This window comes from Anomalospiza imberbis, chromosome Z (assembly GCF_031753505.1).
Source record: "Anomalospiza imberbis isolate Cuckoo-Finch-1a 21T00152 chromosome Z, ASM3175350v1, whole genome shotgun sequence".
Lineage (NCBI taxonomy): Eukaryota > Metazoa > Chordata > Aves > Passeriformes > Viduidae > Anomalospiza > Anomalospiza imberbis.
The window spans coordinates 15793190-15820509 of record NC_089721.1 but is presented as its reverse complement, the minus strand read 5'-3'; the positions used below and the strand labels follow the sequence as shown (position 1 = coordinate 15820509).

General features: G+C 37.7%; 1 protein-coding gene across 1 annotated transcript in view; it reads right to left on the bottom strand.

The window, feature by feature from the left end:
* The window catches only part of NDUFS4 (NADH:ubiquinone oxidoreductase subunit S4), a 47848-nt gene extending 20797 nt beyond the window's left edge, over positions 1-27051 (bottom strand). Inside the window, exons 1-2 of the mRNA XM_068177172.1 lie at positions 26666-27051; positions 5742-5820 (exon numbers count right to left, since the gene is read on the bottom strand). Coding sequence (XP_068033273.1) covers positions 5742-5820; positions 26666-27036 — 450 coding nt within the window. The 5' untranslated portion in view covers positions 27037-27051. The remainder of the gene's footprint in view (positions 1-5741; positions 5821-26665) is intronic.
* Positions 27052-27320: the final 269 nt, after the last annotated feature.

Sequence of the window (27320 nt, the reverse complement as noted above, 5' to 3'; positions counted from 1 at the left end):
AAAAACAGCTCCTACACACAGTCTTCAATGCAATTCACACTGTCTCACACATAATTCTATGACACATTACAGCTTTGGCTTTCAGAGTAGTATATTATATACTCTCAGTTCTTGGGAAAGCAACAATTACACTTTAAAATGCATGTTAAAGTGTGATTTGCTATGTCCTTTGTTTCATACCACAGTAGACTATCAGACTGAGTATAGAAGAAGTTTCATCATTCCAGACTATTTTTCACTTGTTTGTATATTTTACATGAGCCTCAGTATTATCACTGTTTATTATAGTAAAGTCTAGGGATCTTTAATCAAACAAAGATTATACAATTTCACTAATTTTTAATCCTAGCCAAAATTGGGATTTGGATGGTGAACAAACTATGACTCAATCCTGAAAACACCATGTGATGTTTGCTAATAATACAGTCTTCTAGAAAAAATGGACTGAAGTGTTTTCACAACTTTTTTGTGGAAAAGGTTCATATTCTGAGAATCCTATTAATACACTGTTACTCCTGGATTATCTAGCAGTAAAGGTTTAAAACAGACACTAAATGATGCCTCTACACAGCCAAAAGGAAGCTGCTAAGATTTTTGACACAGATATCACAATAGTTATTAGAATCACAGAAATCACTGCAAAGGCCTGTAAGATAATTGAATCAAATTGTCAACTCAGCCCATCACTAAACTATGTTCGGAAGTCCCACATCTACACATCGTTTATACATCTCCAAGAATGGTGACTCAACCACATCCCAAGGCAGCCTGTTCCAATGCTTTACACCCTTTCCTGTGAAGAAATTTTTCCTAATATCCAACCTGTTGCCTCTTCTATCAACTCCTGCTTAGGAGAGGAGACCAATCCTACCTATGTCCTCTTTTCAAGTAATTGCAGGGAACAGTGATGTGTGCTCTGAGCTTACTTTTCTCCAAGCTAAACACCCTCAGCTCCCTCAGTAAATATCATCATTTCTCCAACTCTGCTGCCCTTCTCTGGAGTCACTCCTCAATGTCCTTCTTGGAGTCTTTCTGGAAGGGCCCAGAGCTGGACACAGCACTGGAGGTGTGGCCTCACCAGTGCCCAGTACAGGGGGACAATCCCTGCCCTGGCCCTGCTGGCCACGCCATTGCTGATCGAGGCCAGGATGCCATTGGCACCCTTGGCCACCTGGGCACACCCTGGCTCATGTTCACCAGCACCCCCAGGTCCTTTTTCAGTCACTCTTCTCCAGCTTGTGGCACTGCTTGGCATTGTCGTGACACAAGAGCAGGACTTAGGTCTCGTTGAACTTCACACCATTGGCCTCAGCCCACCAATCAGCCTGTCCAGATGCCTCTACAGAGCTGTCCTACCTTCCAGCAGATGAACACTCCTATTCAAGTTCATGGTGTCTACAAACTAACTGAGGGTACACTCAATCCCCTTGACCAGATCATCAATACAGATATCAAACAGGACTAGCTCTGATATTGAGCCCTGGAGAATACCATTTATGATCAGTACCAACTGGATTTAACTTAATCTACCACCACTCTCTGGACTTGGCCTTTCAGTATTTAACACTTGACCAACCAGGCTTCCCCTGAGTGAAAAGTACACCCATCTAGGCCATGAGCAGATTTTTTTTTTCAGGAGGAAGATGTGGGAAAGGATTTACTAAAATTCATGTAGATGACATGATGACCTTCCCTTCATCCACAGTGACTTAGATCACTGGCCTAGGCTGCTGAGCAGTATTGCTGCAGCATTTTGAGTGACCTTTCAAAAGTATGCTCACCCTCAAATAAAGGGTCAGATTTTCTGTGCCCAGTTTGGTTTATACAAGTTATCTTCAGTGAGTTTCACAGTCTGTCTACAGTCTGATGGAAAATGGTCCTTTACTGAGGTTCAGTACTAAGACTTTTGAACCATTATTTAGAAAATCTTAACTTCAGGACACACGATGAAATGTTAATAGCATCATTTTGTTTAGCCTTTCATGCTTGTAATAGCCTGCCCCTAGATGTTCTCACCATGCTGAAAAAACTATTTTAGTACCATTTAAACTACAATGTGTAGCTCTGCCTGGAATGCTTAACCCTGTGCAGCAACTAATTTTATCTTGGCCTGATACAGACTAAAAACATCTGTGAGGTAACTACAACTCCCCAGTGACCAAGCCCTAACTGCTCTTGCAATAATTTTTGCACTGAGCTACAGAATATATATTCTTAGTTGAATATTCTCCTTTAGCAATGCAACGGATAATTTCTGACAGTAGTTCTAATCTTGAAACATTCTTGAAATATCATAATTTAACCAATAAAAAAGTCCCTTTATTGACAAGTATTTGTGGGAACCTTTCAGCTGCAAACAGCTGTACCTCCATCAGAGTGCCTAACTCCAGGCTAAACATCCACAATGCAGCCTTACCAGCACTGACTGGGAAGTCTGCTTAAAGCACACATGCTGAACTGGATGACTTTTAGCTATGCACAGTATTGGTGCATTCTACTCACAACAACTGAAACAAATCACAGGAATTAGAACAGCTCAATTTCCCATTTTCAGGCAAAACCACTTCAACTTTTTATAATTATGATGCAATGATGTATGTTATACCATACACACAAACAGTAAAATACATCTGGAACATTACCTGAGTGAGATTTGCTGCTGACAGCCTTTGCCCTCTATAGCCCAAATTTCCTAATGCAAGGAGGGTCTTGAGAGACTACTTTTCACACAGCTATTTGTCCAGACTCTTGGAATATGACCTAATTGGTAGCCAGAGAATCAAAATGTGATGCAAGAACTGTATTTCTGTTGAGCTTTGCTCAGTTTGTATGTTATTTTCTTCAGATTTTACTGTTCATTAAAATTAATTTATTCAGTATTCACTGAAAACAGCTAATAACTGAGACAAAGATATAATTTCTTGGATATGTTCTACATAAGCTCAGCATTTAACTCCTTTTACATTAAAGAGACACATCTTTTTTCTAGTGCGATAAATGAATGTGGTTTAAACTACTGGTTTTCCTACTATTTCATTAGTACTCATTTTTCTGTTGTATGCAACAGAGTAGAGTCTAGGCTGCAGTAAGGAAGCGACTGACTACTGCCTAATTATTCAATCTCAGGATGCTCATACATCTATTTAATTTGCGTTTCTTAATACAAGGAATATTTTAGCACTGCTAGAACCAAATGATTCTGTTGAACAAGTTCTAGTATACGGATGTACACATACAAATACAAGGTCTACAAGAGCACTGGAAATATACATTAATTCCACTACAACATGCAGTTAAAGTTTTCAACAACCTTAGCATTACTCTCCCAGCCTTGTAAATATCAAGTCACAGAAGAGTACAGTTTCAAAGTAAGTTACAAGATGAGAATGGCTCACAAGGATAACCATATCCCCTCTTCCACCTGTTCTTACTCCTTCTGAAATGCAAGTAAAAGGTGAAAAGGTGATGTCCAGCTTTAAAAAAAAAATTAAAATATGTCAAAGATGACAAATCCATCAAAATATGATTTAATGATGTCTAACAATCTGTAACAGAAAATATGTCTTTTTCAATTAAATGTAATGCATCAATTTCCAGAATACAGTTTAAATACAGCTTGCATTGAAATAGTAGTTTTATGCTTTGTAACATTAATTAATAGAAGACACCTGTAATATGCTAAATTAGTCTCAATCGGTTGTAATTAACCATACTTAAAATTAGGAAATATATTGCAGCAACCTAAAATAAGGTAAGATAGTACTCTACTTTAAAATGAAATTTAACAGGTGTCTAGAGAACTTCTTCTAATGGTGAAAGAGTTGAAAACCACATCAAACCCCCAAGACAATTTTCCTTGCTAACGGAAAATAATTTTTGCCTATTAAAAGAACCTGAATTTAAAACATTATGGAAACTATTCCCAAAATCTAATGAAATCTACAAATGAAGTTTCTAATTTTCTGTCATTTTGTTTCAGGCCCTATAATAATCTAAAAGGGAAGAAAAAAGATTTTTGCATTTAGAATGTGGACCTATGTGCACAACACTGCAAGAAAACACTATTCAGTCTGACATTTAACCTAACACTAAAGAAATAAAGAAAATAATTTAGATACATTATATGAATCAAAGTAAAAAAAACTTAATGGCTGCTAATAGGAGATCTCAAAAAACTTCAGCAAATATGATATGAGAGTTTTCAACTTGATGACAACATATAATGACATCAGAAATATGCTCTCCATGTACAGTGTATTTACAACACTAAGGGAACGGAATAGCTGTATTTCAAACTAGTTTCACTTTAACTCAACTGGAAGTATAAACTCTCATAGCTAGACAGGGTATATGTACAACACTAACTCTGGATAATGTACATTTGAATTCAATATGGAAGATGGCAGAGTATTTCTTTTTCTGGGTCTGTCTTTCTATAGTAGTCTTTTCAGACATAGGTATCCATCACCCAAGGCCCCAGTAGGGAAACGTGATACTTTTCAGGCATTATAAAAGCTGTATTTAAATATATATGTGTATGTGTGTATTTTAACATTAAAGAACAGTGCATTTACAAGTCATTTAGGAAAATGTACATCTACTGACTTGTTCAATCTTACACAGTGACTCACGATCTCTACAAATTTCCTGATCCCAAGTTATGCAACTAGACTAGCAAGATAATCACATTTGTGATAATAAAGTACTATTTTTTCCTTAATTTTTAAATCTAAGATTATACTGTTACTTCTTAAATTCAGAAAGAAGTTTATGAAGTAACTGATTATTTTTTTAACTCATACGTAATTATTATCACTACATCTATATGCAAAGCATGAGAGAAAAAAGCCCTAAAGAGCTGTTAAAGTGTGGGTTTTTTTCAACAGCCTGTTCAACTTCTGGTGTTTCAACTTGTACATATCATTACAAACATACAATTTATAAATATAAATTCCAAAGATTTCTTAGGTAGTTCATATAGCTTCAGGGATACAAAAAAGATACATACAATGTGAACTGCCTGGTACATATGATAGGAACATTGTTTTCCTGGAGATTCAAAGGTGATATGAAAACCAATGAAAGGCATGCTTCTGCTGTGATGCATTCCCCCCCAGAAGTCTTACAAAAATTATACTATTGAATAATGTAAACATAAGTGTCAGGTTGCATCTAGAGTAACAGACCACACATTATGGAAAAAGTTACAAGAAAAGATTGCCAAATTTCTGATCTGCTACTGATTAGCAGAAGAATGTTATGCATTTGTTTCCAGTTGTAATCTAACCCTCATGCATATTCAAAAGCTAGAGTGTATGTGCATAGTAACAATAATCTTTCATGATGTATCTTTACATACTATCTTTAGTAATATTGGTACCAATGAAGAATATTTCAGGAAGCTGGCAAATTACATGTAATTTCACTACACAGAAAATATACATAAATTTCAAAAAGAACAAACTTGTTATTAATTACAGCTCACACTGGTCTTTGACCAAAATGTAACAATAATAAATAAGGTACTCATCATCTTACATTGCTTAACACTTTGAATGCCATATTCCTTCACATACTTATGTTTTACTGATGTTCCACTTTTAGAAGTGTATAAAGGACTGTTGCTTTGTAGTTCACATTTATACAGCTTTCCTAGAAGAACGCAGAATACCATACTGAATGCCTATTGTGCAGAAATAACCCTGAAGGCTGTATCATAGTATTCAGTAGAAAACCCTTACCAATTTTTCATCAACTGTGATGAGTTGCGTGTCTCGAGTTTGGTTCTGTGCCAGCCGCCATGTGGAAGTGCTCAGTGACCTGCAGTGCAAGACTTGAAGTTAAAAAATGATTCATGCAATGAGAAAATAGAGGCAGACAAATCTTACATAAACAAGTTACTTTAACAATATCCGTCTTGTAAAAAAAAATGAAGAGGGAGAGATGAGGGCACAAAAATCCTTTTTCTCCCCAATTAGTTCTGTCTGCTGAGTTTTTGGCAGACTCCCACTTAGCAGTTCACAACAGGCTGCACTTTATGTCAGCCTACAGGCTCTCTGTCACAGAGAGACTGCCAGTGGCAAGGACTGTACTGCTCTATATGAATGTACAGTAGCTGGTTTGTCACGAACAGACAGAAAAATACAAGGCTGCTGCAAGCATTCTGGAACTCTGATCCTTAAACTGATGGCATCAGAGGAAAAAAATCCTAAATCTATTTGTAACGGTAAAGCTCCAATTCTACACTTCAATAACAGGACATTAACAAATCCAAAAAACCCACACAAATCCAGAAAAATGACTAAACAAACTCTTAAGCTGACACTGAAAATACAGTTTTCAGGTTGTGAGTGTGCAAAACAACTATTTTGCTTAATTTCTAAATCATTTTCGGTCAGCTTATTCATTTCCAAGAAATAGAATTTATCTTCTTGCATAATTGCTAAACTTGTAAGATACATATAGAAAGTGAGAACACAATTCCACATCACTGAATTAACTAGATTTGCCCTTAGCTTACATTATGTCACTAATGACAGGATTAGGCCGTTTGAGTATAAATCAACTTTTGGTGAAATAATGCAACAGCAGGTGAAACAAGCCAAGAAACCTAATTCTCTGACCTCATGACAGAATACCAGGTTGGAAGAGAACCTCGAAGACCATCTGTTTCAACCTTTCTTGGCAAAAGCATGGTCTAGACAAGATGGCCCAACACCCAGTCCAGCTGAATCTTTGAATTGTCCAACACTGTGGAACCCACCACTTTCCTGGGAAGATTGTTCCAATAGTTGACTGACTCAACTACATTGTGAAAAATTTTCCCTGTGTCTAACCAAAATCTTAACAGGAGTAACTTGTACCATTAGCTCCTTTTGCATGTGACTCACTGTAAAAAAGGAGCGTCCACCTTCTGTGTAACCAAACCAATCCAGTTCTTTCAGCCTTTCCTCACACAGCAGGCTTCCCTGTCCTTTGATGATCTTTGTGGCCTTTCTTTGCACCCTCTCCAGCCTGTCCATGTAGTACTGCAGGTATGGCCTGAGAAGTGCTGACAAAAGTGGGATCATAACTTCTTCATGTCTTCTGGTTATACTTTTGTTCATTCAACCCAGCAATCTGTTGCCTCTCTGCTCAGAAGCAACTGTCCACACAGACTAAGACTGTTTTCCTCCAGGACCCCCAGGTCCCTTACCCCAGTCCCAAGACTATACTGCAGTTCTGGATTATAACTTCCCAGGTTGAACAACAGCAACTTGCTCTTGCTGAACTTCTTAAGTACCTTGTTAGCCCACTCCTCCAGCCTGTTTAGGTCTTCCTGCTGGATGAATTTCCTTCCCAAAGTGTCCACTTCCCCACTCAGTTTGGTATCATCAGCAAACTTTTATCAGGATCCCACCATGGATCATTTATGAAGAAATCAAACGGTGCTGTGCCCAAACCTGATCCTTGGGGACCTCACTTGTAATATCCTGCTAATGTGAAAAGGAGCGAGGCACCACCACCCTCTAAGTGCTGCCTGTCAGCCAGTTCCCCACCCACTGCATGGACCACCTCACTAGACTGTAACACACCAGCTTTTCTGGGAGAAGCGTTGAAAAAGCATATCAAAACCCCTGGAGAAATCCAGGTACACAATAATGTGCTCCATATTTGATTAAGACCATTTTAAAGAAATGAGGAACAAAAATGCAGGAATTCAGTTTTCTCTACAAGAACCTTCTGAAACTAAGAAACTACAACAAAGTTCAGTTAAGAAATATTTAATAGATTTATATTAGATACTTTCAACACAGATTACATTCTACTAAATCAACTTCCCTCTGCCATTAACAACTTCAAAACATCTCCAAAGCACAAAGTTTATAGACTCACCTATCTCTGTGGCATGGACAGACATATCTATTCCTATTTAAAGTGAGAAAATCTGTCAGGAAAGTTACTTTGTTTTAAAACATGGAAGTTTTCAAGTGCAAGGAAGCACAATAATTTCATAAAAATTCAAGGTAACTACTTTGTTAGCTCAAAATCTCTGTACCAGAGAGTTTTTGGCTCAACACAGCCAGTACTTTTTAACTTGCACATGTAAAATAATACATCATAAAAACAGAAAAGAGAGATACTGGAGCACTAGGAGAACAGGCTGTTACTTAGTCCTTATTCAAATACACACCAAGAGAGATGTTATCCTAAGAGCATCCTGAACCACAGCATTACACTTGTGTTCCAGACTTAAGAAGCTAAAGGCAGAAAATATTCAACCTTAAATAAGGAAAAAAACATTGTAAAAGGAAAATTAGTTTCTACCCCACTACAGCAGCTTTACTATTGAAGTACTATTCGGCAGGTATTCTGGAACTTCATGTGATACAGTGTTCACCACATTACTTAACATCTGTCCAAAGAAAGACATTGGATTATACAATTTAATTATTTTGTTCTCTGAAGAAAACTAATCTATACTATGAATCAAGAAGTTCTCTGAAGCTTGTTCTGTGGAAAGGTCTGATCAATATGTAAAGATTCAGGTATGCAAGGGTTGTAAAAAGGCTGATCAGGATGATACTTTTTCTTGTAACATAAATTCAATTATGAACAAAATTTAGCACAATTTAGTTTGAACATGGTTGAGAGTGGGTGTTTTGTTTTAAACTGGAAAAACATTAATCCAGTTTAAAAAGTACAAATGCCATGCCCTTGAAAATTATTTCCACTCAGCATTACATCAATAGACATTGCTCTTACTAATACCATGATAAAAAACCCCAGGGTAAAAACCCCACCAGATTAAAGGTGGGCAAAATCTCTTTCTGAGATGACTCCACATTTTACACAGAGGGAGCTGGATTTTTTGCATGAGATGACACTGTCAACTGGGATAACTTCCAAGGCATCATACCTTATAGCTCTCCATGATATTTTAGCTATTCTTCAAAAGCAGATGGACAGCTTACTAACCTAAGTCAACTTCTCCTCTTCATAATTTTTCAAAGACATTTCTGTTGACTACACAATTCTGGAAAACACACAACTGTTACTGGAATTTGCAACCTTGTAAACTTCTTAAATAAGCTGTGTTCTGTCCATCCCTGGACTGCAATGAGTTGGACAGAACATACATTCTCTAAGAACTTCCTAATTGAAGAGTGGTTGAAAACTGGCTTTTGGACTAGGAAAGTGAATCTCAAGTCAGTGGAGGAAAGACCTCCTGGTGAAAATACACAAAACACCACATAAAACATAAAGTTGTGCTTGAAAGTTGATAGGCTGACAATATTTCCATTTGTTGCATCTCTCATAGGAAAGTAATCTGAAATTTGGAAAAATTAGCAGCTCTGAACTGTCATGTGAACTGAAATACTGCTATTTGAAAATTAATAGAAAGTGTAGCTTGATTCCCAGAATGCCTGTTTAATTTTCAACAGGCTTCACTGCAAGTGTGTAGCTAATGTCTGGCACTAACCTGAGGACAGAACTAGGAAATGCACCGCTTTCACACAACACTCTCTTCTCAAACTCCCACAATGGCAAGTATCATTTCATCACTCAAGCTGCACCTTAGAAATTATATAACCTTTATAATATCTATTATACCTTGAAGTTAAATGAATTTGCAATCTAAATAATTTAAGTGAACACTTGAGTTAAGCCTTTTATTTCATCCTCAACAGTACAGTAATTCATAAAAATTATCTATTAATATTTGCCCACATCCATCTTGACTTTTAGGTAGCTTTTCTGATTGATAATCTTGCAGAAGTATAGAACACACATTTTACACACAGAATCACACAATCACTGGGAGAGACCTTCAAGACCATTGAGTCCAACCCAGCCCTAAAACCTCAACTAAAACTACAATTCCATTCTCACAAGATCCTACTGCTTTCTCCTATTACTAACCTCTGGAAAGGTAATCTGCTTTCTTCCTTTCTCTCTGTAAGCAATATGGGTATACATTACCCCATTTTGCTTCTTTTTGACTGCTTATGCTTTTTTTTTTTTCCTGTTGAAGTATCTTGGGATGAGACCTTATGAGCAGGAAGTTCTACTTCTACCCTGTTCCAAGTCTAATCAAACTCTGATTTAGAATTTCTGTACACAGAATACTTAGAATAATCACAAATAGACTGCTAAAATAATTCAGAAATTCAGAAACTATACAGAAAGCTTTACACACAGCTAGCAACAATAAACCTTGCTATCTTCTAGGCTCATTAATGACCTATTCAGAACATGTACCAAATGAACTTTCTTCATGGTTACTATCTTATAAACAAAATGTGACAAGGCTCCAAGCTGGCCACAGCTCTGTTGTGACAACAACCAAACGCTTTCCCTATACTAAGCTTGTTAGTGATGAACAAACAGGCGTTCAAATGTAAAAAATTAGGTTTATTGTAAAAGCCCGCCTTTTAAAACAAAATCTTTTCAAAATTACATAAAACAAAAATTAAGGTTTACTAAAAAGGTCACCTCTCTCCTTTATGATTGTCCATATACTTTCCCACAGTATAACAGCTCCTTTATCTTCTGTGTCCACCGTTTAAATGTCATTTAAGTTATATTCGCAAAATTATTTTCTTCCTGCCCCATGCCATTGTGGTGGGAATCTCAATTAATTAATCTTGATCTATATGATCTTATACCATTACTTTAAACTACTTTAAGTTAAGATTTTCTGTAGTTTATGATAATTTCATTACACTAATTTCTACAGTTCATTTAAACTGTAGCACTGTTTACCAAAATTTTGTCTTTACCACCAATGTGATTACTTCAGCATAAATTTTGTTATATATATGCTACAAAACAATATACTTTAATGATATTTCTGGGTCTCAGTGTTAGGAATTTTAAAAAGGTTAAAGTAACTTTTTCTTCCACTGTGCATAGTTTTTAGAGAGGCATTATAAAACTGGACATTGCATCTAGCAATAATTAGGGCTACCATTTGTTATGTTGGAGTCTCACAATAAATCTAGATATGTAAAGTATCTTTTACACTGTATAGAGAAGACAGGAATAGATATTTGGCAAAGACTAAACTACACGGTCCTCTTATTAAATACTTGTAATTCTTACATCAGCTCAGTAACTCAGAATACATTATTGAGGACTACTAGCAAAAATATGTCTTTGTAGAATTCAAAACTTTTTGCAGGTACCATTGTCCTGAAGAAACAAATGCTGTGATCATCTAACCACATCTTCCATAAGTGTGTATTCCCATTCCACCATCACCTGTAGTAACAGCAAAGTCAAAAATGGTTTCCATGTATCTGCTACACAAATGAAGGAGTCCAGTGAGAAGCCACTGAAATTCTTCAGTCTACTGGGAAACTACAATATTCATAACAGTATCAGGTCTCTCAATCATATTTACCACTGTGGGATAGGGACTTAGCAGTTTCTTGTTGCAGGGAAGATTCTTAGGTCTTCACTTCCCTTCTTAAGTTATAGGCCCCAGCTCTGCTGAAGCCATTAACTTCTGCTGAACAGTAGAAACCAAACAGTAAAAAAATGGTCAGTGGATGTCTTTTGTGGTATCTGAATTAAGGCATCTGACTTCAAGAACAACCAAGATACCTTGGTTGTTCTGGGTATCTGTATTCAACCGCTGAAACTCAACAAATTTGACCACTGTAAATATCTGCTAAGTAACCTACACTTAACCCCTACACAGTAAGAAGCTGCCATATTTACACAGCATGAATTTGCCTTCCTCGGAGAGCAGTGCTGTGATTGGAATGTTACACAACATCCAGATGTGAAAACTTGTATTTACCTGACACAACTCAGTAGCTGGGACTTAAATCCATTGCACAAAAACTTTTCCTTAACCTCTTTATGCAACACATCTGACAGTTTGATCTATTAGCACCCCCTTTTGGTCAACTGTTGGAGATATGGTTAATAAAATCCAGGTATCACCAAACACGTAATCAGATCATAATGTATAGGTAAAACAAAGTCTTGAAGAAAGCCCCATGTACCACATGGAAAATGAAGACAGTCAGCAAGAAGTAAATCTAAAGGATGTTTTAAAGAAAGATCTGAAAGACCAGGGCGCCTGTGGATGCGAATATATGTTTATGCAGAAGCCATGATGAACAACGCAATAGATTGAATATTCTTAATTATTAGAAGACCAACCTTTTTAATATTATTGTATTTAATATTATTGTACTTTAATAATATAAGCTTCAGCATGTACAGCCATCATAAAAACATTAAATTCTGAACAAAAAGAACGAAGTATTACCCACTAACAACTTCCACAGCATCCAACCCAGTCATACACTGTGATTAAACAGACTAAATCGAAATCAGTATGAGGTTCTGGCACATAAAACACAGGCAATAATGATGCAACATCAAATACAATACAGATCACAGTATTCAATATAATATATTTTTATTTAGCCCCAATATAATGCATTTTTAAAAAGACAGCTTGCAAAGTTAAACTTGTGAGAGATGATTTTAAACATAGCAGGATAATGTTTCCTTGGTATTAAAGTCACTACTGTAGTTGAAGTGATAATCACTTAACAGAGTCAATGGTATTTTATTTTTACTCCATTTCACTAACTAGTTTTACTATCTTACAACAGAAGTAAAATATGGAATATAGTGCCAAACACTGCCTATGGCAACATGTAGTTCTATTTTCTAGTATGAACTGCAGGAGTAACTTTCGTGTTCAGAGGAAAACAAAGTTCCTGAATTAATAAATAATATTTTCATACTGTGATGAAGCTAGCTGATCACACTTTTTCCTTTGCCTACAAAATGATGTTTAACTGAGTAAATTAGGTTTCTAAATGGATGAATGCAGTATTAATTAACTTATCTAAACTACTGAAATTTCTGTAGTAAGTTGCTGAAATGATAGAAATTGAAATATAAATACAAATACACTGCTTTTACTTGCTAATAAGTTAATATGCATTTTTTTTTCCTAGTTGTGTGTTTGGAAAACAGGCAAAGACTATGCTTTTCTGTCAGGCAGAACTTATGGAAAGAAGAAATGGCTATATAAATGTACTAAATTAACATGGAAATAAGCATTTGACTTGTGGTTTTGAACTTTGAAGCTAAATGTTAAGTTAACCTGCCTTTACAAATATTAAACTACAGGCTTGTCAGTCTCACTTCAGTGCCTGGTAAAGTTTTGGAGAAGACTATTCTGAGAATTACTGAAAAACTGAAGGACAATGCAGCCATTAGTCACAGCCAGCACAGCTTAATGAACGAACAGTCCTGCTTGTCAATTTTCTTTTATGACAAGGTAACACACCTAGTTGCTCAAGAGAAGCCAGCTGATGTGATCTTTCTGGATTTCAGCAAAGCTTTCAACACTGTCTCTCACAGGATCCTTCTGGACAAAACATCCAGCTCACAGGTGGACAAACACATCATGGGATGGGTGAGAACTGGCTCATGGGCTGGGCACAAAGGGTTACAGTGAAAGGGGTGACATCAGACTGGGGACCTGTCACTAGCGGGGTTCCACAAAACTTCATCTTAGGTCCTAAGACTTTTAACATCTTCATTAACAACCTGGATGCAGGACTGGAAGGGATACTAAGCAAGTTTGACAATGATACTAATTTGGGAGGAGCTGTTGAAAGCAGAGAAGCTGCACAGAGAGATCTTGACAACTGACAATTACAAACCAGATGAAATTCCACATGGGCAAGTCCTGGATTCTGCACCTGGGATGGGGCAGCCCTGGATGTACAGACAGACTGGGCAATGAGAGGCTGGACAGCAGTGCCATGGAAAGGGCCCTGGGGTTCTGATCCATGGCAAGCTGAACATGAGCCAGCAGTGCCCTGACAGCCAAGAGGGCCAAAGGTGTCCTGGGGGCATCAAGGACAGCATTGCCAGGCGGGCAAGGGAGGGGATTGTCCTGCTCTGCTCTGCTCTGGGGCAGCCTCATCTCAAGTGCTGGGGGCACTTTTGGGCATAAAAAGAGAAGGTCATAAAGCTATTAAGAGAATGCCCACAGGAGGGCCAAGGAGGTGTTGAAGGGTCTTGAAGAGAAGCCACATGAGAAGCAGCTTGGTCTGTTCAGCCTGGGGGAGAATGAAGAGAGACCCCGTTGCAATCTGCAAATTCTTTGTGAGGGGACACGGAGGGCAGGCACTGATCTCTTCTCTGTGGTGATAGCACTTGAGGAAAGAACATGAAGCTGTGTTAGGGAAGGTTTAGGTTGGGTATCAGGAAAAGGTTCTTCACACAGAGGGTGGCTGGGCACTGGAACAGGCTCCTCATGGAAGTGGTCACAGAACCAAGCGAGACAGAGCTCAAGAAGTGTTTGGACAAGGCACACAAGCACGTGGTGTGACTCCTCCTGTGCAGGGCCAGGAGCTGGACTCACTGATACTTGTGAATCCCTTCCAACCCAGAATATTCTATAATTCTTTTAAATTAGTTACATTTTCAAGTAGTGAATACATCATCACATAAAAAATAATAAAATTTTAGTTATTTTAGATTCTACTTTAATTATCTTACATGTGAGAAAATGCTGTTGAACTACTATATTCAAACAAGTATCAGCTGAACCACTGCACAATGTAAAGACATAGTCCCTCCAGAACTACCACAGGACCTGAGCACTATATCCACCCCTGCACCCCAGTGAATTTCTCAGGAAACAAGTCAGTTCTGTGATGACATGAGTTGCCCACCACGAGTCTTCTTCATTTAATCAGCTTTCTTGCACTCAAGACACAATAAAGAAGGTTAACTCTGACCTAGTACCAAGCCTGCACTTTCCCTGACTCAGACAGGGCCTATTTGAGCAGCCAGCTAACTGAGGTGACATTAACTGAGAGCACAAAAAAGACCAGTCCTTCAGAAGGCTCCACATGAGGCAGACAGTATGCCCAGGCTGGCTCAACCTACTCCTGCAGAGTTGGTGTCTTTTGAGATTTTGAGTATCAGCATATGAGCAACGCAAAGAGCTTGAGCTGAGGAAAAGTTCAGCCAAAAATCCACAGAACTAGCCTGAAGGTTCAAATCAGCACACTCACAAGCAACAGCTGCACATCCTGAAACAGTTCTCTGCAAGTCCTGGGCTGGTATCAAAACATTTCTCGAAGTGCTTAGATGCAAACTGAGTCATTACTTGCAACTACACTTCTAAAAAAAGTCATGTCAGTGCTCCTTGACCCTCACCTGCACATGACTCAGAGCATACCAGTAGTGTCTTGACAGAATACAGAAAACAGATTAGAAACACTTTTGAGAGAGGGGCTTAACATGTTAAGAACAAAATTACTCAAAATTATTTAAACATTTTTATTGTAGAAATAAAAGAACTCATTATGAAAGGAAACCAGGTATATTACATTTAGAGCAATATAATACATAATTTGTAAGATGTCCAACTGCTATCAGGTCACAGGAACTCTGAATTACTGCCACCTGTACAGTTACTAAAAAAGCATCTCATTACACACTACTCTCCTAACTGGAACACCTAATCTTAGGAATTAACCTCCGTTCCCAATCTGAAGGCTGCTGAGAACCAAAAACTTCTTACAGGCAAGTTAGTTGGAAGACAAATAATACTAGAAATGTTGCACAGCCCATAACAGCTATCAACTAAATTTACATTCTCTAGTTAGAAAGCCTAATAAAGTTAAATAAGAAGAGAGTTAAATAAAGTTAATAAAGAAGAGCTATATTAAAAGTTAATAAAGAAGAGAAAATAAAGTTTAAAAAATAAAGTTAAAAATAAGAGAGTTAAATAAAGTTAATAAAAAGAGTTAAAAGTTAAATAAAGTTTAAAAATAAGTCAAAAATAAATAAAGTTACAAAAGAAGAGAGAAAAGTTGTGTAGGGTGTAAAGATAAAATACCCAGGTGACACATTTACTTTGTTTGTGCTTTCTAAATGTCAAACTCCCCACACATACACATTCAGGCATTCATACAACTTGACAAAACTAAAAACTGTGCTCTCTTTATAGAAGAAACAACAAAAGTCAAAGGGTTTCATTTCAAAACTGTGAGGAATGAAACTAATGTTCCACATCCCACCTCTGTCTTATTTTGTGCATTTTGAAAAAAAAGCCTTTGAATCATGTTAACATTAAACAGAAAAACAGAGTAAAGATTCTTCTGTGTTTGCAAACTGGTTTATGGCATAACATGGTCCTGAATTTCACCCCTATCCACTCCTATTGATTTAGCCCTTCAATCTGACTGCATTTACCAGCTTAAGTAATTCTTATTCTAATAATGTAAGACCTGTAAAACAGCATATATATTGGCATATATACATGTATATATATATGTATATATATATATGTATATATACATATATATATATATAAAAGGCAACTTCTTTCTTATTTAATGCTTTCAAACACTTGAGCTGTAAACTACAACACAAAAAAGAATCCTTTAAAATGTTGCTGGAAAACTACATCTTGATTTATAATGGTTCATGAAAGTCAAACAAGCTATTTGGTAAGTAAGCCTTTGCTGTTGGGCAGCTATGACAAACTGTATTTAAGAGCTATATATTAATGTTTGTAGTGCAAGCCAGGTAGAGAAAGCCAAATCTCTACAAATGGATCATGACATACAGGTTTCTTTTCAAAACTGTATGCTCGTAGGAGTTATTCTAGATGAGAATGGGATAATCTAGGTAATATTATTTTGCATGATTTAATTTCACACTTGCTTTGTGAACTTCACCTTGTCTCAGCTACCTTTCTCTTCAATTTCCTTTCTGACACTAAGCTTTTGTCCTCAATTCCCCTTTGAACTGTTACTATTCCTCAGTTATCATGTACCTTAGCTACACTCCATGTCACATGCCTTAGTCACACCATTTGATCTGTCAGCCCACATGGTTCTTATACAGCTCTTAGGCGAAAAAGCTCCATGATACTTCAATAAATTTTTGACTACTGAGATACACACAGAGAAGATACACCAAGGGTGCCACCTTACGTGCAAGAATATAGTCTGAGTTTTCAAGTGTTCTAACACTGACAGTCTGAAGACAAACTCTCTTGGACCACGCATCAGGAACTAAGGCACCAGCAGGTCTTAACGGCCATGACCAGCTTCATATGGGGCCTCCATGAACATCCCCTGCCTGTGGTTCTGGAGTTCCATTTTAAAGCTTTGCTCTGGGTCTTCAGCCCTTGCTGAAGTGGCATCATTAGGTGTACCCACCTTCAGCCCTGGTTCTGGCTCTTGCCCTGGTCAGTAAGGGCACTGTCCCTGCTGGCGTCACCCTCACTTTCCAGCTTGCCTTATCTTCCGGAGTAGACAGCCTTTGATGCTCCTTGACATTTTGCTTGTCATTAATTCCTATCAGATAAAATACAATACTGTTTTTTTCCAGTCTATGCAATTTATCTGCACTTGGCTTTTAGCCTCATATTGCAATCAAAGCAAAGGACTTAATTTTTATGCAGTCTCTCTATAATGACTGATTTTAAACCTCATCTTGTTTTAAAACAATACTAACCACACAAGCTTTTAGTTGTGGGTACCAGCATGATTAAACATCTTCTACAATACACATCTGTCTTGAGATGAAAACAAATGGTTGGCTGCAGTGTAAGCAACCTATGTGTCTCCCATAGGAGTTTTGAAAAAAAATTACCAAACCAAAACTTTAACTCCTATTCTACACACAAGTGCAAGCAACAATTACATGGCACTAGCTAGGAAAAAACCTCCTTCCTTTCTTTTGCATACTGAATCAGCATCTGCAATCTCGGAACAACAATTCTTTAAATTGACGAAGGACAAATATTTGTGCGCTTCAAGAGAAGTATTATGAAATTACCAAGCTACATAAATGAAATCTACATTCAAAGAGAGCCTGAATGCTCTGTTTTTCCATAATTATCTGATTTAATTTTATTTCCATCTGTCATTATTTATTAATGTAAATACACCTCAGAAGCATTTTTGAGAACTCACCTTTGAGAATAAAAATAACCTCATCAGCTACCCTAAATGTGTGTTCGCTTCTACACTGATCCTCATACACTGATCCCCTCCTCCTCCATTAGTACTATTCTTTCTTACTTCTCATATTCTTACTATCTAATCAGCTATCAGCTCTCTCTCTATAAGAAGACTGCAAGTATTGATATTACTCATACTTTTCTAAAGCCTTAAGGCAACACTGGTGCTTTAAAAGCAAACCTTATTCTTGAATTTCAGTTCAGACAACATGCAAATTATTTGTCTCTTTCTCTGGTAGGCACAAACACTGGTGTATGAAAAAACATCACTCTTGCAGAATTTTCCTTCCAACAACTTACGTAGCAGATGCAAATACTCCTTGAATACGTGACAGAATAGTCAAAGCTATATGAAGAGCTTTCTGCGTTACATGGTAACTTCTGAAAATGCAATATCCGTAGAAATCTTACCTTAAAACTACTGAAATGTATAAAAAAATATGAAAAACTCAACAGCTATAATCTGCAATAAAATTTTAGTTTGGACTTCAATATAAATGGCATCACTAACACTTAGCGGATTACTTCACTAACATTTAGCAGATTACTTCAACAGACTGATCACAAATGACAATGTCAGAGGTGTTCACATATAAAATAAGCATTCATAAAAGGTCTATATTTGTATCAAATACATAAAGTCTGACTATAAAAGAAGGAATTGGACTTGTTTATGAACTCTTTCATGTTAAGACCCCAGTAATAAGCAGCTGCAAGAACTGTTTGCCCACACACATTCTGGAGCTGCCTACAGACTCTCTTGTTGAGTCAAAAGTTACTTTACTTCTTCAACATCAGTCATGGGTCAAGGGAAGATTCAGATAGAAACTACTGCACCAGAAAGAGCTAAGTAAATAGTACCTAAACATACTATTACAATGCCAGGAGAGAACAACTGTCCTTTGAAACTCAGGTAGAAAAAATGCCACTAATTTCTTAGGAAATTTGAAAACAGACATTGATAAAGAAGGTAATGTGAACTGTTTGGCTTGCCTACTGCTAGCTTACAGATTTCTTTTACTAGAAACAAAAAAGGATGTGATCTTGAGACAGTTCAGAGGTATATTTTTTAACACACTCAGAATCAAATGCTTACAAAAGAATTTTAAAAATGTAGCAAAATCCATTGTATTATCATAAGAATGAAAACCTGCACAAAACCTGATGTTTTTGTATGTAAAACATACAAAACATTTAGCTATTAAGGATCATACAAATTTACTGAAATTATTAGTATAAAATAGGAGTTGTTAAACTTGGGAATTTTTTAAACTAGTTGTGAGGAGGTTCACGCTTCCCTGCTAACTTCAAAACTCTCAGCATTTCAGTCTCTTAAAACAGCCAATTTCATCTAAGACAGATAATAATAAGGTCAATTGAGTCAAAATGCTCAAACCTATACTAAGGCAAAATCAAGGTCATTTTCAAAATCCAAACAGCAGTATTTTTCCACTGTAAGTTAAATCTGTTGAACATGTTATACTAAACCTACATCAATAAAGCAAATTTTATCATTATGCTAACACAGATTCGAAACACTGTCCATTGACAGTCGGCGTAATTATTCCCGTTCCCCATGTATCCATCTGGTATTTCATAATCTTACTATTGACTATTTATTTGACAAAAAATATGGTTCAACTTAGTGCAAAAAATTCTACAAATATATTTCTCAAACTTTGAGATATCAAATATTTGGTATTAGGATATATCAATATGGAAGTCTTTTCCATAAGAATTTTTGAGGGATTTTCTTGAAAACAAAGGGTCATTTTTCAAATGCAGTGTTAGATTCTATTTTAAATTGTCTAGAAGATTCTATTTTAAATTCCCTGGAGGGAAGTATCATGTCCTTCTATTTTAAGATACTACTGCCAACAAATTTCACCTCTACCCTCCAAAGCTTTACTGAGGGGCTGTTTGTTTGTTGTTTTGGTCCAGTTTTGGGGGTTTAATTCTATCTCCACTCTACTTCAAATCACCTAAGTAGAGAGAAGATAACTAGGTTCTCCAATCAGTAAATTTTTGAAAAAAGTTATTATCACATATAACAATGCTTTTTTAAAAGTATGCCAGACTTTATGCAAGCAAGCTACAGTTCTGAGCTGCCACAAAACTGGTTAGAAGAGCATCCAGCTGTTTTTCAACAAAATATACCTTACACATCTGTCTGCTTTTCTCTGTTTAACCTTTACTTTCTGAAAAGTGCTATTCTTCCCCTCTGGGTTTCCAATTCCAAAAGTGAAGGAACTGAATGTCATTAAAATAAATCACCCCAAATTATATGACCAGTAAGAAAGAACAATCTAAGAAGCTTTATCAGGAACATTTTGCTGTCATGATGCCTGCTCTGCTTCTCCATAAGTACATTACAAAAACAGCCATTTACAGAACAACACATCTCCTTCTTGACCCCTTCTCAAACTTTGGCTCTCCCAAACTTTTTTTTCTTGTCTGCCCCTCTTACTTGCATATCTTTCTATCCATCCTCTTCCTCCTCTAGACGAATACTGATAATACGTAAACTTTCACAAACATGACAGGAATCTCATACACTTTAAGAACTCAAATGAGATTAATCTGAACTCACCACTCAACTACACGATACATGGTATTTTTCACTTTTTCATTGTGATGGAATTGTTCGCATTGATAGCAACATCCTACTGCTCCCATGTTTCATTAAATCTAACATCTTCATTACTCCATGGGGACTTTCCAAAGCTTACTCTTTACACTCCAAAAGAAACAAGGAGCACTCCTACACTCTACTCCAATAAAGCCAAACAGAGAAGGCAAAACCAGGAAATCTAAGACACCATTCTGGTTCACCATAGTCACTCTGATATCTTAATAATGGTACATACCCATGAACACAACAGACATGAGTAAATTATCCTGTTGCAACTACTCAAGTAATGATGGATTAGCAGCTTTGAGATACCACATAAAATACTGCAAAGGGACTGAATACATCCTATTTATCAGAAATTTCCCCTTCTCTTCCTCAAAGCATGCAAAATTGTTGTGGAAAGAGGGCTGTCCTTCACAAGAGCCAGACACAAGCTGTTGTCAAATGACCTGTGACTACAAAAAATAACCACTGCTATTGCTTTCAGTCACAGTGAAAGACTGGCAAGACTCAGCTCCTAGACCCTCTCTTAACCACACAATCACTATTTGAACAGTGTGGACAAGAGTAAAAAGGAGTTGTTTTTAAAGGAATTATGCACTTCAGATAAATGAAATACCTACTCCCAAACTATGGCTTCAGAGTGTCTACAAGACAAGACAAACACTCACTGATGCCTGGACTTTTGTTTTTAAACTCATGCCCATTAAGTGTATGAACTGTAGTGGATTTCATCTTTTTCTCCCCTTATCTATGTCCATTTGTCTCTCCATATCTTTCACCTTGAGTCTTCTCCAATGCTCCATGTCATCACAGTCTCACAAGCAAAAAAAACTGCTTGAATTTTATTCCAAATTTCATTTTATTCCAGAGCTTTTATGTTGTAAGATACTTTGTCTCACTGTACTTGCTCTGATACACATTATAACCAAAATACATACTTAAGATAAAACGGCAAAATTCCAGCCAAATAGGTATTTTAAAAGCCAAATACATCTTTTTTTCCTGGTGGCTAACCAAAATGAAATTATCTATAAACATCTCTTATACAGCTAAGGCAAGACTGCAAAAAGACTACTTTTTCTCATGGTCTTTAAATTTTATTCCAGGTTCTCTATGCAGATTATATCACTCACAGGAAATAATTTTAACAAAGATAAATTATATAGAACCATATTTTTTATTAATGAAAACCAAAGCTTCTGATATGTCTGAGCCTGACAACACCACACATACTTTTATATATTGTCTGGTATAAAAGAAGCAGCAGACATGTATTACAGATGGATGAAATAAAAAAATAATACAATTTCTGCAACATGCTACCAATTCCAGACTTGACAAAAACCTCACACTGGCTAGCACTAACCCTGGCAAAATAAGTGTTTCTATTAGCTAGATTCAGTCAGGGCTTTGTGCATCTTTAAACAGCTCTCTGGACTACCCAGACCTAGCTCCATGAAGTCTACTAAGCCATATTTTAACACATGCCTTGGTACTGACATGCAACAAAGATGTCAATATTATTTCATGAAAGAAGAAAAACCAAACCCAACCAAACAGTAACATAAAAGAGTAAGCTATTATCTTCCAGAATTATTGTTTTTAAAGTTAGTAAGCACTTTCTCTATTCTTTATGGAAGGACAGGATAAAAAATTAAGACAGGAGTTTTTTCTATTTTAGAAGTCCTTTATTTTGCCACAAAAACGGCTTCTCCCTCATTTTCCTGAGGGGGAAGCCTGCTTATAAAGACAGTAACTGGAAATTGAGACATAAATGGCATCCTAGATTTCCTCAATTTTTTGAGAATGAATTGGATAACAGGCTTCATACTACACAAGTGTGCACAATTCTTTACTTTCATAACCTCATATATCCATTTATGATTGTGTCAGGGACAGAAGACCTGCCATATTTAGTCCGCTGTTGTATAGGTGGACAGGATAATGTAAAAGCCATTATGGTTAGTTGGTAAGATTAACCTTCAGTAATGAAACTATGTATCAGTCACTTGGTGGGCTTCATCCTGTGAAAGGAGAATAACACACAATAAAACCGTTGCTGGCATGGTGGTGTGATCATGGGCTGTTATGATCTTATCTCATGCACTGGCCCTGTGTGAGATGATGCTGAAACTGGCCACTCCCGAGGAGGTGATATAAAGGGTGGTTCTGGGGTGGACCGGATGGGAGGACATGATGCATGCAGTTTTCATCCAGGGAATGCCCTGAAGGTGCGCAGCTACCTACCCCTCCTGCCTGAGCACCATGCTCCATCTCCTCCTGCCTGGCAGCTTCTCAAACATCCAGGGGTTGGTATGTATTTATGCAAAAGTGACTAATAAAATTTACTTGATTTGCAATTCTTACTGTGTCCTGAGTTTTTTGTGCATGGGCATCCTCCTAAACCCCTAACAATGATGAACCACAAAACATTTGCTGTTATACTCAGAGTCTTTACAACGGCATTACAAGAGGAAAATAACACATTTTGAAAAACCACTAAAAAGTGACATGAAAAATTCATTATCATGAAATGTAGAGAGCGTGTGGCCATACTACACCTACACACAAAACATTCTGCTACAGCAACAGAAATTAATTCTGACTCTAATATATTGTGATAGGAAGGGCTTCTCAGAAACACTCTGAAGTGGCTTGGAGACAAATATCTGATTCCCAGTTCAGCAGGAATTTGAGGTTTTCTTTTCCAGCTTCAACTGTCCATATTTCTAACGGAAGGAAACACTTTTAGCAATCTTTTAGGTCAAACTAGTGAGAGCATGTTCAACATAATTTCAAGCCTCCTGAAAGCTTCACAGATCTTACAGTATGAAAGCTTCAAAATATTATTTATATTGGTAAAGAAGACACTTACTTTCACAATCAGCTCAAATATCTGCTGATAGCTTTTAGGCTAAAATAATGAGGGATGCAGTAACCACTGCTTAAGTGATTTAAAACAAGCATTCGGAATTTCATAAAGATATGAGGAATGCTGCATGTTCTCTTAATTTCAGACGGAACACTTATGTCCATACTGTGGAAAAAAACAGTACCAGTTTAGAATCATCGGGCAGCTTGGGCATGTGTATATTAAAGTGTCTAAATATGTCCCAGTAAAAAGCTAGATGATGTCATAAAATTTCTAAGAACCAAATATCACTAACAGAAATCAGAACAGAATCTCTCTTGTAACTCTTGGAAAGTGATCACATTATTATTTAATTGAACTTCTGAAAACCAGAGCAGTATAAGAAGTTTCACACACAAAAATCTACATAAAAATGCACGGCAAATAAAACTACATCTTCAATGCTTAAAATTTAATCCTACAGTGTCCAAACAATTAGCTATATTACTCTCATAATCTAATTTAAGCAAGTAACATGAAACTTCCATTAAGCTTTACCAAAAGGCCAAACTTTACTCTGAATCTAAGTAAACAAAAGCATAAGGCTTGAGATATAAGAGTGAGTGATATAAGTGACTCTTTTAAGTGATTTAAGAGTCATTCAAATGCCCTCACAGTTGACAGTTCCAGAATCTTCTTAATTCATCTCCTAAGAACACCAATAATTTTTATTGTTAGTAATTTTAATACCTCTATTTACTTAAAGATACACATCTAGCATACTGGTATAACACACTCTTCCTACAGTTTAACAATGACAGAGATTATTCCACTAATAAATTAGACAGACGAATACTTCAAAACAAAGAGACTACTTGTACCAAACTGCATCTTTCAAAATACTTTTCTGAAAGGGAACCAGTATTGCAGGATTTATACATCCAATTGTAAGATATGCAGCACACTACTGGCTTCTCAAAGAAGTACTCGTTTGGATAGTTACTGATCACTTCAACTGGAAAACAAGTCTTTGGTAAACGTTCAGTTCTCTGAGGTCAGGAGATGTGAGACACTGAAGCTAAAAATGGGACTCATACACTGTCAAATTTTGAGGCATCTATCTGTATACTGAAATTTATCTAGGTTTCTGATGAAATACAAAGGATTACATGCTCTGCATGAAAGATTATACTGTATGTATAAAAGGAAAACAAACAGTTGCATACAAGAAGCAATACAAAGTGAAAAAGAAAGAGATACACTTTCTCCTGTCTACTTCTATCTGATTTATCACCTCACAATGAGCTGTAGGAAGACATTTTGAATTTATAACATAGGACCCTAAACCCTTTTCTGTAATCATGTATGTTGATTCTTACTCCCAAGTAGGGAGACTACAGAGGCTGGTTAAGAATAAAATTTCATATAAATATTTTTCATATAAAGATATTTTTATATAAAACAGTAACTGAGAAAAGATTTAAGTTTCAGTGCCTACCTAACCAGGAAATAATTTGCAAAACTTATGCAATAAATGACAGTCCTAAGCATTCCCTCATACTGCCAAAACCATTTTAATCTGAAGCATCTTTTCCTTATTCCATGGAAAAATTCTCATTCTAACAACAAGGAGTGATTACAAAGCTGCGTACAAAACTTTAAGAGAAAATCATAATGCTCTCCCTCTTCTCCAAGAAACCTGCTGACCTATGATCAGGTCACTGTCCTACAGAATGTGAAGCAAAAGTTTCAGTCCCACTCAGGCCAATATCCTCAACATCCCTCTTACTGAAAACACTAAGGGACACTAATTTTTCCTCAGTCTCTGTGGCAAGCAAGGAATCTAACAAACTGTTTCAAAAAAGAAATACCAACTGACGTGTACCTACCTCATATTTCCATGCTTCTCATACCCAGCCCTGCTACATCTACTATTTTTTTCTGAAATAATTACTTGAAATGTAGAATGGTAAGACTTTAAAACAAACAAACAAAATTATTTTTAGCCTGAATCACTGACTGAGCAATTTACAACAATGGACAGGCAACAGTTCTGTCAACACCAGAGGAATGGAAAGGCAGAAAGAAACAGCTGAACATGAACAGTGAGTTCCTGGATTAGTGTAGAGGAACTCCTAAATTCATACTCACAAATTTCAAAGCATTTTTAGGTGACTGACAGTTAACCTTCAACACCATAAAACAGGTGCCATTTTAGGAGGAAGAAAGCAGCAGTAGCCAATGGGACAATGAGAGAATAAAAATGTGAAAAAATAGTACAGCTATAGTTCTTTCTCTGCATATAGATATAGTTTTCTTTGTGTGTTTCTATATGCACACACACATATTTATATACACATACATATTTAAAAACCCCCAGAGTTTAAAAAAAAACTTACTAGAACTAACCTGTATTTGTTAATATCTAAAGACTTAAGAAGCACAAAAAGCAAACCCTCCAAATCACAACTAAAGGCATGGAGCTACATTATTTGTCCTAACTAGACTGGGGTCTTACACAAGCCTTGGGCCTGTGAGATGCACAAAAGTAAACACATGCACCCACCATCTTCATCTCGGGGTTGGGTCATGTACTGGACTTCATTAAAGGAACCACCTAAGATTATAAAACTATTTCCAATATTATTTTTAGTAAATTGGCGAAAAAACAGATATTCATCCTCTGAAAAAGTTAACGTGTTCCGAAGAAGGGACAGAGAGGAAAGGCAACAAGACAGAAAATAATGTGGGGTACAAATATCTGGGGAGACTGCTGGCGAAGTTACGCTCCCAGGCAGCGAAGCCGCGACGACCAGAACCCGACCTTCAGGCACCGCAAGGACATCGGGCGGGCGGTCACCGCGAAGCAGACAGCAAGGACGGGCAAGGACATGCCCCGACAAACAGAACAGGCGAGGACTCGCATGGACACACGGGGAAGGGCAAGGACACTCACGGACTGACACGGAGGAAGCCTCCGCCCGGAGCATGCTGCCAGTCTGGCCGCCCCCCACCCGCGTCGGGTCCCTACGCGGCCCCCCCGGCCCAGCTCCCTGGGCGGCCGCGGCGGAGGTCCAGGCCCGGAAAGGCCTCCTCGGGTCCCCGCGGGCACCGGGGTGCGGCGGTGCCCCCCGGGCGGCCGGCGGGGAGCCCGCGGTGCCGTTACCTGGGCGGCGGCGGGCGGACCGCGGCCGCACCGCTCCTGGCGACGAGGCCCCTCAGCACCGCTGACATTGAGAGAGACGCCGCCATGATGCTCAACGCAGCCGCTGCGAGACGGCGGCGCCGCGGGGCCAAACCTTCTCCGCCCGGACAGGAAACGCGAAGGCGAGGGCGAGAGAGGCGGCAGGAAGAGCGGGCGGGGAGGCGACTGGGAGCGGGAGCGGTGGGTAAAGGGCTCGGCGGAGGCAGGAGCGAAGGGCGCTGCTGGCACGGAGGGAAGGCAGAGGTGATATCCGGAGCTCCGTGGCGGAGACATTCACGTGTTTGGGGTGCAGACGCTCCTTTTCCCCAGCTACATGTTTGGCCCAGAAACATTTTCTGGCAGCGTTGGTTGTGACACCATCTTCTTTATGGGCACAAGCTGAAAGAGAGGAAATTTAGTTTAGCTATTAGAAGGAAATTCATTACCGTGAGGGTGGTGAGACACTGGAACAGGTTGCCCAGGGAAGTTGTGCATTCCCTAATCCTTGCAGCGTTCAAAGCCAGGTTGGATATAATGCCTTCAGAAACCTGGATTATGGAACCAGAAATGTGTCCCTGCCCCATGGCAGGGGGATTGGGACTAGATGATCTTTAAGATCTGTTTCAGCCCTTAACTT